General features: G+C 32.5%; 1 protein-coding gene across 1 annotated transcript; it reads left to right on the plus strand.

The window, feature by feature from the left end:
- Positions 1–1,258: 1,258 nt before the first annotated feature.
- YUC2 (Flavin-binding monooxygenase family protein) lies at positions 1,259–7,224 on the plus strand. Its single transcript, XM_028266269.2, has 4 exons — positions 1,259–2,253; positions 3,209–3,457; positions 3,648–3,770; positions 4,940–7,224. The coding sequence occupies exons 1-4, from the start codon at positions 1,567–1,569 to the stop codon at positions 5,156–5,158; spliced, it is 1,278 nt and encodes a 425-aa protein (XP_028122070.2). The 5' UTR covers positions 1,259–1,566; the 3' UTR covers positions 5,159–7,224.
- The last annotated feature ends 9,779 nt before the right edge of the window (positions 7,225–17,003 follow it).

Below are 17,003 nucleotides of genomic sequence, written 5' to 3' on the forward strand. Positions count from 1 at the left end.
TAAAAAATGTCAGTTTTTCGTCAAAAATGTGAATGCTAGTTTTCAATTGGATCAAAATGACACATATTCTAAAATCTAAGTTAAAAACGAGTTAATTAGAATTGTGGGGACCAAAGTATAATGAGGAATAAAATACAGAAACTATTAACAAAAAATTTTCATTATAATATATTGTCTATAGATATGGAGAGAAATGTGGAAGGAAAAAATATTTAAATAAATACCTCTACTTTAAAAGCAAGGGACGAAATTATGCTAAACTAACCTTTTATGGCTTCCACAGACAGAATGACTATAAACAAAGCTAAGAACACTATTTTTAATTTATAACTTTGGGTTGATTGGGTTAGAGTACTAAATGTCTGAAGGTCCAATATGTGTGTGTGTATATATATATATGGCCTCGTGATTATGTGACAAAGTAGTATAGGCACTCCAAATAAAAGTTAAGTTATAATTAAGGACATATTTAATTATGCATTAATTAATAATTTTGATAATTTAAAGATAATTAATAACTAATTCTAATATAGTAAACAAGCTTTTGAAATCACAAAAATAAATGATCCATAATTGTCACCAATTGGTCCATTCTTACATCTCAAACGATACCGGCGCTCAAAAAATATCCTTAATTAAGCAAATGGTTGACCGCTATGTCATCATCTCTACTATCGATTCAGTTGAATTGATGGACTAAGACATCATCAATATCATTTTAAGGTCAGTATCTGTCGACATGAAATTTTTGTCTGAATATTCTATTTTTTTCTCCTATTAAAATTATTTTATTTCGAGATTTTCACCACGTAGCCTAGTTGTATAGGGCAAAAGAAACAAAGATTTTAAAGTCATAAGATTCTTGACTGATATTTTAGAATCCTTTCTCTCTAGACTTACACAAATGTAACATGTAATGGGTGGGTGAAGAAGAGGTTGTCGTCGGTTAAATGGAAGTTATTACAAATGAGACGTCCTACTTGAATTATGTCTTTTACTGTTCAATCTCTCACTCACGCACATCTAGCTACTTATTTATATATTCAGCACTGATTGAGAGCTCTAGTAGAGCTGCTCTAATAGCAGCTCTACTGAGCTGGCAACCATTTTTTTTAAAAAAAAAAAAAAAAAAAAAAAGAAAAAGACAAAACAAAGGACAGAAAAAGATAATTTAATGCTAGTTTAGAGCTACTCTTTTAGAGCTCTAAAGCAATTTCCTTATATATTTGACTCCAATTCCATCTTGATTCCCATCTCAATTTCCTCTCCCTTCTCACTATATTATAGTCATCAATGTCTTTCTTGTTTCCATAGCTCTCCCTCTCCATTTTCTCTCCAATTAATCAAAGCTCAATCTCTAATCTCTCCATAAACATTCCTTTCAAGACGATCAAACACATATCTCTAATCTCAGCCAAATATCTTATCTCAATCACCAAGAGAGAGTTCTAACTTCTATCTTGTGTCAAAAAGAGATTTTCGAGTAATTGGGTAATTGGGTTTTTCTCAGTTTCTGAAGTATATCAACTTTTCTTTCTATATATTGCTTAACATCTTATTCTTCATATGGACTACTTGAAAGAAATGGAAGGTAAAAGACTACATGACCATTTTGACGACAAGATGAGCAACTCAGTGAAAAGGGTTTGGGTGCCGGGACCTGTCATAGTCGGCGCTGGCCCGTCAGGGCTAGCTTCAGCTGCCTGTCTCAAACAAAAAGGTGTCCCAACTTTGATTCTTGAAAGGGCTAATTGCATAGCTTCTTTGTGGCAGCAAAAGACCTATGACCGGCTTCGCCTTCATCTTCCTAAGCAATTCTGTGAGCTCCCTCTCATGCCTTTCCCTACAAATTTCCCAACTTACCCTTCAAAACAACAGTTTATCGCCTACTTAGAGGCTTATGCGCAAAGTTTTAACTTAGAACCGGTGTTTAATAAGACGGTGGTGAGTGCAAATTTTGACAACGGATGTGGGTTTTGGAGGGTTAGGGCTCAAGGGCTGAAAATGGAGGAGACTGAGTATGTGTGTCAATGGCTAGTTGTTGCCACCGGAGAGAATGCAGAAGAGGTTGTGCCGGAAATTGAAGGGATGAGTGAATTCGTTGGGCAAATTGTTCATACGAGTTCATATAAGACCGGTGAATCGTTTTGTGGGAAGAAAGTTTTGGTGGTTGGTTGTGGGAATTCAGGCATGGAGGTTTGTTTGGACCTCTGCAATTATAATGCTATTCCATCCCTTGTGGTTAGAGATTCAGTAAGCACACTTCTCTCTCTCTCTCTCTCTCTCTCTCTCCCTCCCTCCCTCCCTCTCCATATTGTAGTACAAATATTGTCTTTGGTTCCAACTTTCTTGGAATTCGCTTACATGCACGAGGTCAATGACATTCTGTCCTCAAATCTTTTAGCTTCCTGTTCCAGACACTCATAAATTATGTAAAAATTTTGAGATATGAAAATATTGAGACATAATTTAATGATTGTAAATTTTTTAAAATAAGAACCAAAGGATCGTGCGGCCATGCGCATACTAGTCTGCTGTCCAAATTCTTTAATCATACACTTCTTTTTTCTTTCAATAAATTTTCTGTACAAAGAACCATATACCAGTTCAATAGATTTTAAAGAACAGAAAAAGTGCATGGGAGTCATGGTATCGAAGATGCCATGTCACATCATACGGCCTCATCAAAATTCTCTTCTTTGGTCCTTTCTTTTTCCTATCTTTAAATTCTTCAAAAGAGCATTTCTTTAAAAAAAAACTTTGCTTGCTTAGAGTTTTTTAAAAATATTTTTCAGAAAATTTTTATTTTCTTGTTTTCCGTATTTTTTTGTTTTTATTAAATTTTTTTAATATTTTAAGCAATTTTTTTTTTTAATTTTTAGACATACCTGACATAAATATACTTAAAAAGTAAAAAACTTGTGAAAAAACTTTTTAAAAATTTACTAAATACCAAAAATACAAAAAAAAAAATAACAAGAGAATTCAGTACATTTTTTGTGTTTATTAATTTTTTAAAAATATTTTTTCACAAATTTTTACTTTTTAGATACATGTAAGTAAGTTATATCTAAAAAAATAATGTTTAAAATTTTAAAAATATTTACTACAAACAAAAAAATACAAAAACAAAAAAACTCAGTTTTTAAAAAATTTAATCCAAAATACTAGTTTGTAAATTTTTTAATTATTTTTTTTCTCGCGACAGGTTCACGTCTTGCCACAGGAAATGCTGGGAAGATCAACTTTTGGACTGTCGATGTGTTTGCTCAAGTGGTTCCCAATGCGATTGGTGGATCGATTTTTACTTCTATTGTCCCGGTTGATGATTGGAGACACAGCTCGACTAGGGCTCACCAGACCAAAACTTGGTCCCCTCGAACTCAAGAGCAGCTCCGGGAAGACACCGGTGTTGGATATTGGAACACTCCAAAAAATAAAAACTGGGAATATTAAGGTCGGTTCCTAAAAATAAAAAAACATTCTTTTCACTCTTTAAATTTATCAAAGTCCTTCTCTTTTTTCTTTTGTTGCTAAAAGATTTGGAGAAAGCCAATCTTGCTGAATATCTATTCAAAATCTCCATATTTAGAGACACAATGGCATACTAATTAATGAAGTGAAATTTCACTATATATATTGTGTAGGTATGCCATGGAATAAAGAGACTAACACATCACTCAGTGGAGTTCATAGATGGAAGAGAGGAGAATTTTGATGCTATCATCTTAGCTACTGGTTACAAAAGCAATGTACCCATTTGGTTGAAGGTATCCTTCTTTTCCCTTTCTTTCAACTACTAAGTTTTTTGCAAAAAAATATCACAATTTTGCTATGTTCACAGAGTTTATGCACACAAAATGCACAAAATACTCATAAGGGGTAACGTACACATTTTACCCCTATATTTTACATCAGATTCCGCACTTTGATTTCTAAATTTTTAATTATAACGGTTAATCCCAATACTTTTGGTCAAGTTGCAATGTGATCGTTGCGTTAGTTTTGTGTTAAAATTGCTTAATGGAAACTGTTATGTAACACTCAGACAAGTCAATTTTTTAAGGCAAAAATGTATTTTTTTTACAAAACTTTTTTGCTTCTATATCTTTTATAGTCACTACAGACAAAAATTTAAAAATAAAATTAGGTTTTAGAGATAAAATATTTTATTTGCTAAAAATGTCATTATTATATTTTTAGTGACAAAATTTGACATTTATTATAAACTATAGTTCTTTTGGGCCTAATTTTTTATGTCAAAAAATAAAACTTATTGGTATCAAACTATTTTGCTTTTATAGTTACTAGTGACATTTTCTAAATTTTGTTGTTAATTTTTTTTTTTTAACTTTTTTGGATAACTATTTAGCAATTGTTGTTGTGACAACAGAAATTGATCTCCCAATATTTTTTAGAATAAAATTGATAAAAAAAATTGAATTACTAAAACTCTTATATGTTGTAGTGAGTATTTTCTCTCTTTACTATATTTTCTAAACTCACCACCTAGAAAATACAATATAGAGAGAAAACAAATTGGTATAAAAAAATAAAATAAAATTGCATTTTTGTCCTAATAAGTATATCATTGGTCCCTTACCAACTCTTGGTGTTGTGTTAGCATATAATTGAACTTGCTTTACAGTGCCAACTTAATTTGGATCATTTAGTTTTGCTATGATATTTTTTGTACTTGCAATTCTTTATTGATGTTTATGTATGTATTCTTTATACGATGATTTTATCAATAAAGTTTCTTTTTTTTACTAATAAAAAAACATGCAATAGTCACATGACAATTTTCGACTTGACTATTTTAACTTGAACAAATGTTAATTGTTACAATTAAAAAATGAGAGACCAAAATAGAATTTAATATAAAGTGATTTATGTATTTTTCTATAAAAATACCATTATCCAAATTTGATGTTTCCAGGATAACAATTTCTTCTCAGAGAAAGATGGGTTTCCAAGGAAACCATTCCCACACGGATGGAAAGGTGAAAATGGATTATATGCAGTCGGATTCACCAAACGTGGCTTACTCGGAACATCAATGGATGCAAGAAGGATTGCAGAAGATGTTGAACAACAATGGAATGCCAAGCCAACCGATTTAAAGCCCTCACTCATGGACTTTAGGAAAGAGACATAATTGAGATCAAAAACTTCAGAGGCTAGAGATGAGATGCAGAAAAGAAAAAGAAGAAAAAAAAATTAGAGACTATATGTGTTTACGTTGTATATTGCTATTTTCCTCTAGTTAGGGTTATGTTTTTTGAGAAGGTGAAGGGTGTGGTTCTCAGGGTTAGGACATATTTTCAAGGTGTGGTTATTGGTTAGTGTTAGCAGGTATTTTAATATTATAATGTGTTATAAGTTGGCTTTTCTTTTCTTTCTCTCCAAGTCTCTTCGAGTCTTCATCAAGTCCACCAATTCTTATCCTTTCCAAGACTTCCAAGTCTAAGTCTTCCTAGTCAAGTCCATGTCTTCCAAGTCTTTCAAGTCGTCTTCACCAAGTCTTGGTCTTATCTCCTGTAACTTATCCACCAGAACCTTTTTTGATTTCTATATATATATTAACTTATGTCCTATTTTTAGAGACACATAAGAGAGAAGAAGTTTTGGTTGTGTTGTTATATCTTGAGTGAGATTATCAGGCAAATAAAAAGGGTGTGTGTGATAAAGCTTTCGGTTTAACCAATTGTGCAGTATTGGTGAACCATACGACTTAGTCGGGCTGTTGTATCCTGGGGGAACAAGTCAAGGTTTTTTCTGCTGCACCGGTGTGAGGCTTTGCCTAACCGCAGAGGGCTTGAATCTCCTTAAAGAGAGCGAGTTTCCTGCGCCTCAGCCTTGATAATAAGTTATTGTAATTTTATTATTTGTATTTTCTGGTGTGTTATTTGTAATTATCACCAACAATTTTAAGGAGATTTAAATAGTAAAAGTTCATGGAGCCAGTACTGGAGAAGCCCAACGAGAATACCGGCGATCTCAACAAGCCCTTCCGGTTCAAGGGAGCTCATTTCAAGAGATGGAAAGGCAAGGTGCTTTTTTACCTCAGTCTCCTCAAGGTGGCTTATATCCTGACCGAGAAAAATCCGAACAAAGTCCCCACTAAAGAGATGACCGACGAGGAGTATGCCACTCATCTTGAAAAACTCGAAAAATACAACACAGATGAGTATAAATGTCGATACTATCTTTTGAATTGTCTTTCAGATCAATTTTATGATTATTATGATACTACTTACACCACTGCCAAGAAAATTTGGAAAGCCTTGCAGAATAAATATGACACTGAAGAGGCAGGCGCAAAAAAATATGCTGCAAGCCGTTTTTTCCGCTATCAAATGATAGATGGAAAATCAGTGGTGGAGCAAGTTCAAGATTTTCAAATGTTAGTAGCTGAAGTTAGATCTGAAGACATCAAAATTTGAGACAATCTTGTTGTAGCAGGTATTGTTGACAAACTTCCATCATCTTGGAGGGAGTTCCAGAAGTCGATGTGTCACAAGCAAAAAGAGACGTCCTTGGAGAATCTAATCACACGGATACGGGTGGAGGAGGAAGCACGAGGACAAGATGCACTTATGACACAAGAGCATTCCACTGCAAAGGTAAATTTAACTTCTGGAAATATTTTACCTAAAGGTCGATTTCATAAAAATAGTCACTTGAAGCCAGTTAAAAAAATTTGGAAAAATACTGGAAGGCCACAAAATAAAAATTACCCGAGGCAAAAGAAATGGAACCAAGAACCCCCTTCACAAGATTTGACAAACGTGACATGTTTTGTGTGTGGCAAAAGTGGGCATATTGCTCGAACTTGCAAATTTCGGAAACAACAGCCTCGACCACAGGCTAATGTTACCGAGGAACCATTTGTGGCTATGATCACAGATATTTTTATGGTTCAATCTGTGAAAGGGTGGTGGGCAGACTCTGGTGCCAATAAGCATGTCTGCTATGATAAAGATTGGTTCAAAGATTTCACTCCTTTTAATGAGGAGAGGACTGTTATACTTGGTGACTCCGGTTTAACCAAGGTGCTCGGGTGTGGGGATGTTGAGCTGAATTTTACCTCTGGACGCGTGCTTGTTTTAAAAGATGTGTTGTACACACCATCCATGAGGAAAAATTTGATGTCGAGTTATTTGCTCAACAAAGTTGGTTTCAAACAGACTATTGAATCTGACCAATATGTAATCACTAAAAAAGACATATTTGTAGGGAAATGGTATGCCTGTGATGAAATGTTTAAATTAAATGTTGAGAATAAGAAAGCACATGTTTCTGTTTACATGCTGTCTTCTATGAATTTTTGGCATGCTCGTCTATGTCATATTAATAGCCAATATGTGGGAGTCATGAGTAGTTTAGGATTAATTCCCAAACTAACAAACAAGTTTGAGAAATGTGAAGTTTGCAGTCAAGCAAAAATAACTAAAAGGCCTCATAAAAGTGTGGTGAGAAATACTGAATTGTTAGAATTAATTTACACTGATTTATGTGAATTTGAAGGAATTTTAACACATGGTGGAAATAGATATTTTATCATTTTTATTGATAATTTTTCAAAATACACTTATGTATACTTGTTAAAAAATAAAAGTGATACTTTTGAAAAATTTAAAGAATTCTTTCTTGAAGTTGAAAATCAATTCGGTAAAAAGATTAAAAGGTATAGGAGTGATAGAGGCCGAGAGTATGAATCTTTTGGATTCAACTCGTTTGCTCAGTCTTTGGGAATAATCCATGAAACTACTCCACCATATTCACCTGCATCTAATGGTGTAGCAGAAAGAAAAAATAGAACTTTAACTGATTTAACAAATACTATGCTAATTGAAGCAGGTGCTCCTTCAAATTTGTGGGGAGAAGCAATTTTAACTGCATGTTATGTTATGAATAGAGTGCCACATAAAAAAACAAAAGTTACACCTTTTGAGTTGTGGAAAGGGCATAAGCCAAATTTGAGATATTTGAGGGTTTGGGGTTGTCTGGCTTTTGTTAGACTTGTGAACCCTAAAAGACCTAAATTAGGTGTGAAAGTTGCCACTTGTGCCTTTCTTGGATATGCAACAAATAGTACAGCCTATAGATTTTTTGATATTGAAAACAAAATAATTTTTGAATCAGGTGATGCAATTTTTCATGAAGAAAAATTTCCTTTTAAATCTAAAAATGGTGGGGGTCAAAATTATCAAGAAAATATTTTATCTAAAACTGGTTCCTCTACTCCTCTTTTACAAAACCAAGATCCTATAGTTTTTGAACCTAGAAGGAGTAAAAGAGCCAGAGTAGAAAAAAGATTTTGGCCCTGATTATCATGTTTTTAATGTGGAGGAAACTCCATTAACTTTACAAGAAGCTTTGGCATCTCCTGACTCTGTTTTTTGGAACGAGGCTGCAAATGATGAGATGGAATCATTATTATCCAATAAAACTTGGGTATTAGTAGATTTACCACCAGGTTGTAAAACTATTGGCTGTAAATGGGTTTTGAGAAAAAAACTTAAACCGGATGGAACTATTGATAAATATAAAGTAAGGCTTGTTGTAAAAGGTTTTAAATAACAAGCAGATCTTGACTTTTTTGATACATTTTCTCCGGTTACTAGAGTTACATCCATTAGATTATTAATTGCAGTGGCTGCAATTCATGATCTAAAAATTCATCAAATGGATGTTAAAACAGCTTTTTTAAATGGAGACCTGGGTGAAGAAATCTATATGGATCAACCTGAGGGTTTTGTGGAACCTGGTCAAGAAAGCAAAGTGTGCAAGCTAGTTAAATTCCTCTATGGCTAAAAATAGGCCCCTAAACAGTGGCATGAGAAATTTGATTCCTACATGATTGAGAATGGCTATAAAACGAATGAATGTGATAAATTCATTTACTATAAATCTGAAGAGAATTCACGTGTCATTATTAGCCTCTATATGGATGATTTACTTATATTTGGCTCTAATTTGCATATCACCGTGGAAACTAAAAATATGCTTAGTAGACATTTTGATATGAAAGATCTTGGTGAGGCTAATTATATTTTGGGAATGAAAATTACCAAAACTTGTGATGGTATATTTCTTGATCAGTCGCATTATGTTGAGAAAATTTTGAGAAAATATAATTTTTATAACTGTAAGCATGTTCTTACTCCTTTTGATTCTCATGTGCGTTTATTTCTTGTTGAAAATGATGAGGATGTAATTAATCAAAAGAAATATGCTAGTATGATTGGCAGCTTGCGTTATGCGATTGACTGTACTAGACCTGACATTGCCTATGCAGTTGGAGTACTTAGCAGGTTTATTAGCAAGCCTGGCAGTGATCACTGGCTAGCCATTGAGCGTATTATGAAATATTTATCTGGTACCATAAAATATGGCTTGTTTTATAATAAGTATCCTGCAGTACTTGAAGGTTACAGTGATGCCGATTGGAATACCTTGTCAGGTGATTCATTATCAACCACTGGTTGCTTATTTACATTGGGAGGTGGTGCTATAAGTTGGAAATCAAAAAAACAAACCATTATTGCTCATTCAACAATGGAGGCTGAGTTTATTACTTTAGCTACAGCTAGTGAAGAAGCAAATTGATTGAGAGATTTGTTAAATGAAATCTCCTATTGGGAAAAACCGATTCCACCTATATTGATTCATTGTGATAGCACCGCAGCAATTGGTCGAGTTAATAACCGTTATTATAACGGTAAATCCAGACCTATCAGAAGAAAACACAGTACTGTGAGATCTTATATGAATAATGGCATCATAAGTGTGGATTATATTAAATCTGGTGATAATCTTGCAGATCCATTAACTAAGGCCTTAGCAAGAGATAGAATCTGGAATACATCGAGGGAGATGGGGTTGAAGCCCATTGAATATAACAAGAGCCATGTATGAGGATACTCAACCCAGGGACCAGAGATCCTGTAACTGGGTTCAATGAGAAAAACGATCACATGATGGCCGTGAGAAATGCACCAAATTACTTTTTACCTATCCCTATGATGTAAGTGCATTTATCCTGTAACGTTGTAGAGGTTGAGTTATTAAAAAACTCTTAATGAATTTCTGTAGCTCTTATTGAGTGGGGTGTCATAGTTACAGAGCACCCTTGACAGAATTCACCTATGTGAGTGTGGTAGTGGGGCCACTACCTATAAGATTTGGGCTAATTCTCAAACACACTCATGAATCCTGGGATCGCACAAGGCCGTAATGTGCTAGCTTTTAAAGCTTTTGTGAACACCTGGAATATTATGTGTGTGCAATAATTATTTATTTCCCTTAAGTAGTCATAGTTCAATGCTGAGCATACTATTGGCTCTGGAGTAAATATTATTGTTTCACTAATGGAGGTTCAATGCAGAGCACACCTACCATGATGCATAATAACCTTATTTGCCTAATAATCTCAGTTCTTGTTACCTATAATATTAAAATAGGTGGGGGAATGTTAGCAGGTATTTTAATATTATAATGTGTTATAGGTTGGCTTTTCTTTTCTTTCTCTCCAAGTCTCTTCGAGTTTTCATCAAGTCCACAAATTCTTATCCTTTCCAAGACTTCCAAGTCTAAGTCTTCCTAGTCAAGTCCATGTCTTCCAAGTTTTTCAAGTCGTCTTCAGCAAGTCTTGGTCTTATCTCCAGTAACTTATCCACCAGAACCTTTTTTGATTTCTATATATATATATATATTAACTTATGTCCTATCTTTAGAGACACATAAGAGAGAAGAAGTTTTGGTTGTGTTGTTATATCTTGAGTGAGATTATCAGGCAAATAAAAAGGGTATGTGTGATAAAGTTTTGGGTTTAACCAATTGTGCAGTATTGGTGAACCATACGACTTAGTCGGGCTGTTGTATCCTGGGGGGACAAGTCAAGGTTTTTTCTGCTGCACCGGTGTGAGGCTTTGCCTAACCGCAGAGGGCTTTAATCTCCTTAAAGAGAGCGAGTTTCCCGCGCCTCAGCCTTGATAATAAGTTATTGTAATTTTATTATTTGTATTTTCTGGTGTGTTATTTGTAATTATCACCAACAGTTAGTGATATATTGTGTAATTTCCAATTAGATTACAATTGGGGTGTAAAAATATTACCATCAATATAACATTAGGTATATAAGGTTTACGATTTAATATTGTTTTTATCCAATATATTTAGATTTGCTTTTAATAAAAAAATATGTATATATTTTTTTTGATCAACAAAAGAAATCTTTATTGATGAAAGCATACAAAAGTGATACAATGTATCAATAAAGAGAACCTTGGAGCTAACACAAAGCTCCAAGCACCAGTTTGTGAGGAACCAACAAACCAGAAAACAAAAAGATAAGAAAACAAAAAACCAGCAGACAGAACCAGATGGAATAATGCATCATAGGCACAAAGACCACATTCACCCCAAAACTCCAACACAAAATTGACCAGCAGCACAGGCACTAATCTGGCACTAATGCAGCATAGGCACTAATCTGGTACAGACCATGAGCATAGCATTCACCAAGAACACAGCATTCACCAAGAAAAAATATGTGTATATATTTTATACACACGATTTTAAAAACAAATGAAGGGGTCACCGGTGGTCGAAAATAGTTGTCGAAGGTCAAGAGTTTGTCAACAGCGGTGGTCAAAGGTGGGTGGCTTCAGATGGGGGCCGATGGGTAGTTTGGGTAGTGGGTAATGGAGAGAGGAATGAATGAAAATTGGTTTTTCAAAATAAGCAAAAAAGTATTTTTTTTTTATTTTTATTTTTTATGAAATTCACAAAAACAAAAAATTGTAAACTATCTACATTTAAAAAAAAATGAAAATATACAAGTATTGTCTCTAAATTTTACCGAAGAGTTTTTATCTAATCTGAAATCTTGGAAGAGGCTTAACAAGTTCCTGTCAGCTTCAAATCTAAACAAAAAAAAGTCCCTGCCAGATTAAAAAAATCTATTCTATGTGAATTGGTTTTTGTGATTAAGGCATTGCATACAAATCAAAATTTTAAGCAAAAATCCATATAAAATGACGTGGAGTTTTCTGTGATCCTTTTATTATTATTATGACTCAATAATTTTTACAAATGTCATTAATATTTTTTCTTTTTTCTTTTGTTTTTTTTTTTTTTAAAACAGAAATTGTGTGTCTAAATTATTTTCTTATAAAAAAGTGCATGACTTCCTGTCATATATCAGTAGTATTTTATCCCGTGACTTATCTGCATGCGTGAAGGATCAAGATCATGATATAACACATACGGCTAAACCTTGTCATGGGACCATTTACATATGCTTTATGGAAAAATAGAAAGGAGAAAGATTCAAAACAAAGGGAAAAAGAAAAGATCTTTAGGCCATCGAGTATATAATTGAATGCATATATGCGAATATATATATTTTTTATTAGTAAAGTAAAAATTTCATGAAAAATAAAAAATTAAAAGTAAAATGAAATGAAATGCATAGAGAGAGATTCGGAGAGTTTAAACTCCCCTAGTATTACTACTCACATCCATATATCCAACTCTCAGTTTCACGACTTTAACATTCAAACCACGGAGGAAGTAACTTATAGGCTAAATAAAGATACATGCTAAGGTATCAATCATTGATATAATTGAGTGAAACTGCTAAAAGAGAAAAGACTAATATTGAGTTGGTGTCAAGGGCTGACTCACCATATACTAGTAAAATTTATTGGGTAGCATATATCATTTTCCAATTAGAAATTGAATTGTTATCCTCATTGCGTTATCACTCAAGACTCTCCATCCTCACCAGCAATTTGGACCACTTTGAAATTTTGATTAATACCAATGCTATGGCCAAGAAGTGCTAATTTTTTAGACAATAAATGTATGTAAATCACAGTCATACTCATGCCGTTCAAAAAAAAAAAAAAAAAAACAGTCATACTCATGATAATAACCAAAGAAACTTTTCATAATTGGATAACTACTTGTACTTGGATACATTTTGTTGGGATGACAATGGTTAGTTCAAGTTAACAAAAATTCTTTTGTTTTTCTTAATTATTTGGAAAACATGGTAACAATGAACAAAAGCATAGCAATGGAGAAAAAATATACCATACCCAATTTTGTAAATATATATGTGTGTGTGGAGAAAAAAAAAATACCACATTGGATTGAGCGGATGAATATAAATCGGTGAACTCAAATAACTCGCCAATGACCTGCAACCACAAATGCGTGAATCCTTGTCAAGTGGGATGATCAGCGGAGGGTATTTTGCTGCTTATTGCAAGTTAAACTCTCAATCAAAGCCAGCTATACCTTTTTTGAGGCCCAAAGTAAGCTTTTAACATGAGGCCTTTTATATAAACTTCCCAAATTAGAATTCTAAGATTAACCGATTTTTGAACCATTTTTTTACAAAATTAGACTAGTTGGTAATTCAAATTTTGTTTAAATTTTTTGAACTTTCACATTTTTAACTGTAAAATTACTATCAAGTTTGTTTTAACTTATCAAACAAAATCATTCAATCTTTCTTGTTAAATACTTTACTGAATAAATGATTTAATCAATTTCAAATTTGAAACATTTCTTTTTCCCATAAACAATTGTAAGTAATAACTATAATCAATTATAATCTATGCATTTGAAAAATAAAAATCAATTAGTTTTAAATAATTCACCATATCAATATATATATATATATATTGTTTTTTATGGGGCCTTTTGAGCTAGTATAATAATAAAAAAACAAAACTTATTTGATATTTTTTCAAATTTTCTTGGAGTCTTTTTTTCAACCAATTTCCGGAGCCCAAAGCGGCCTCTTGTGTGGCTTGTGCCCAAAGCCGGCACTGCTCTCAATATATATACGCACCAGCACAAATCTAATGACTCTGCATACATATTGTTGATCTAAAATATAAAATGATCCTTTTATACCTCTTGACTTGACCGTCAAGAATTTTATGCGACCACTCATCCATATTGTTGCGCTCTAGGAACTTTCCTCAAAACGGCATTTTTTTTTTTTTTATCGGTAAAGAAATTTTTTTTATTGATGTAAGAGTATAGTACAACGGACGTAAACAGCAAACATCAAAAAATAAGAAAGGGAATTGTAAGGCATCACAATAAATTAAATCATCCCAACTATATTAACATCAAAAAATTTATTCTATCATTTGCTAGCACTCCAAGATTGGAGAGCAACTAACCAAGAGACAGAAAACAAAGAAAGGAAAGAAAACCACCAGCACTATACACCAGCAGTTCCACCACTCACAGCAAAAAACGGCATTATCTCACTAATTGTGGGCTTATCCTTCACTTGGCCCACCATTTCGAGGTTAGCCTGTCCTTTAATCGGGCATAAACTCGAACAACTCCAATGTCTAAGTACGAGCCTGGCTTGACCAAGCCGTGTGATTGTGCAAAGTTACCTCCCACAATATATTAACAAAAAATCAAAAGAAAAAAAAAAAAAGTGATACATAGTTTAGATGGTTGGAAAATGACAATGATAATGTTACAATAGTGGTTGTCAGTTAGGGATTAAAGATTTGTAGGTGTAGCTGGTGTGGTTTATTCCGACCGAATGGAGTTTATGAACACAATACATATCGAATCTTTGGCTTCTGAAAAAAAGACATTTTTTTCTAGAGAGAGAGAGAGAGCAATCAACGTCAAAAGTGTTATTTTCTTGTGAAATCTTAATATAGGATGGCCTACAAATAATTGCTTGGACCCATCGAAATCGCATGCAGCTATTATTATTCCCATTGCATCCCTGTGGCCTCTCTCTTCTATTGACCCACATATATACTTTTTTCTTTGTTTTTATTTTATTTTATCGACTTTGTAAGATATTTACACAAAGACATAAGCATTGGAAAAATGAGGAGATACATCCAGCAATGGAAGTGGTATAAGAAAAAATTAATCTGTATATCTTTTCGTAAAATATCAAAAAATGCCAAATAAGAAAACTCCAAACCACCGTATGAAAAAAATTGAGAAGGTGACTAGAGCAGGGTGGTAATGGGGATGCAACAAGGTAATTTTCCTTGTTTAAGAGAGATGTTTTGGTTTGGTGGGTAGTTGGCATCTCTCTTACTGTTCACATCCTTTTGTAATATTATACTTTTTTTAATAAAATGTTACTTCTTTACCGATTAAAAAGAGAGAGAGAGAGAGATTATATTAGATATGAGAGATAATGATTAATAAGTAATAAGAATTTAAAAGATTAATATATATTGTTGTATTTCTCTTATTACGCTTTACAAATTTAATTACATATAAATATATACTTATACATTTTGTTTTTTAATATAATTAAGATGAAAGAAGAAAAAACCAGTCAAGAAAGCAATGTTCCTTCCTCTTTTTCTTAGAAAAACTCACGTAATATAGAGAGTGAGGAATAATGGATGGGTGGGGATGAGATAAATTGCCATCCTTACACATTAGTATCGTGTAGTGGATTAAGATCTCTCCATTTCATGATTGTAATAGAAGATATCTATTATATACAGATGTTGCACCAAACAGTATAACATAAACTCCAAAATAAAAGTTAAAAACAAAAAAAAAAAAAAAAAAAAAAATCCCAGGATTTGATCATTGTAATAAAATAAATTATGAGTTTTTAATTTAATCAATTTAAATCTTAATCTTTTAATTTATTTTCAATCTAAACCACTAGCCTATTTCAATTAAGTAAACCAATGGAAAAAAATGTATTTTAATTATTAAACTTAATGTAAGTGTATATAAAATGCCTAAAATATTCTTTTTCATTGAGTTTAATTGCTAAAATATCTATTTTTTCATCAATTTTAAATTAATGAAAATAGACAGATAATTTAAATTAAAAATAAATAAATAAATAAAATTTAGAATTAAAATTGATAAAATCAAAAATCAAAAATTTATTTTGCTATAAAAATCTAACTCTAGATTTTTTTTTTTTTTATTTATAATTTTTCAAAAACTTAAAAATAATTTAAATAAACTGGACCAAACTGGTCACGGCACATATATGGTCCATGGAGACACGTGATAAGCAAAAGGGGGGTAACAAATGTCACAACCCCAGGGGCAGCTTTCTTTACATGGGTAAGGTACAGTGCGCACATGCTCATGAGTCATGGTTAATTCATCATCTCATCTGCTCCATCCATTTTCCATACCCAATTTATAGTCCGTGGTCCAATTTATATTTATTAACACTAACCGTTTCGATAACTATATGTTTTTGTTTTTTTTGGTTCCTTCTGCAATATAAAAGCTATGACAATGGGATATTTTAGAAAGATAGTTAAAAGTTGTCTATTTGGTTTTTTTTGATTTTTTTTGAAAACGTATAAAAAATACGAGAAATAATATGACTTAAAATGGGTTAAAGTTGAGAAGTGACTTTTAACCTACTTTCCAAAATAGGCCATTGTGTGGTGCTGTTACTTTAAAGGTTATATTTAAATCATTTTCACTAATAATTATAATAAATTATAATTAATGTTACAATGAGCTAAACCAAATACTTCTTAAGGTATAATTAAATATATATTTTTTTATCATAATCATAACAACGGTAATAGATTATAACTAAATTATAATTAACACTATAATGAGTCATACTCAAATCATAATATATATAATAACTAAGGTAATTGGACATATAGTGCACCATTTTTTTGGGATGTCTATTATATTTTTGCAGGACCATTGGGTAGTTCAGGATCAAATGCTGAACAACCCAAACCGGAATTCTCTGATCACATTAATATAGTGTAATCTTTCATTCTTTCTTGTAGACTACATGGTTACAATATTAATGCTTCTTCCAGTTGTATAAGTTCTACATTTGATTTCAAGTCGGATGAATGGATAAATAAAGAGGTGTGTATGTAATATTTATACACAGCACAGGCATGGTTGTTAGGATTTTGTTAATTAAAAGGGAAATTATACATCAGTAGAATCTTTTTTACAATAATTACTAT

Source organism: Camellia sinensis, chromosome 5 (genome assembly GCF_055761805.1).
Source record: "Camellia sinensis isolate YWXY chromosome 5, ASM5576180v1, whole genome shotgun sequence".
Lineage (NCBI taxonomy): Eukaryota > Viridiplantae > Streptophyta > Magnoliopsida > Ericales > Theaceae > Camellia > Camellia sinensis.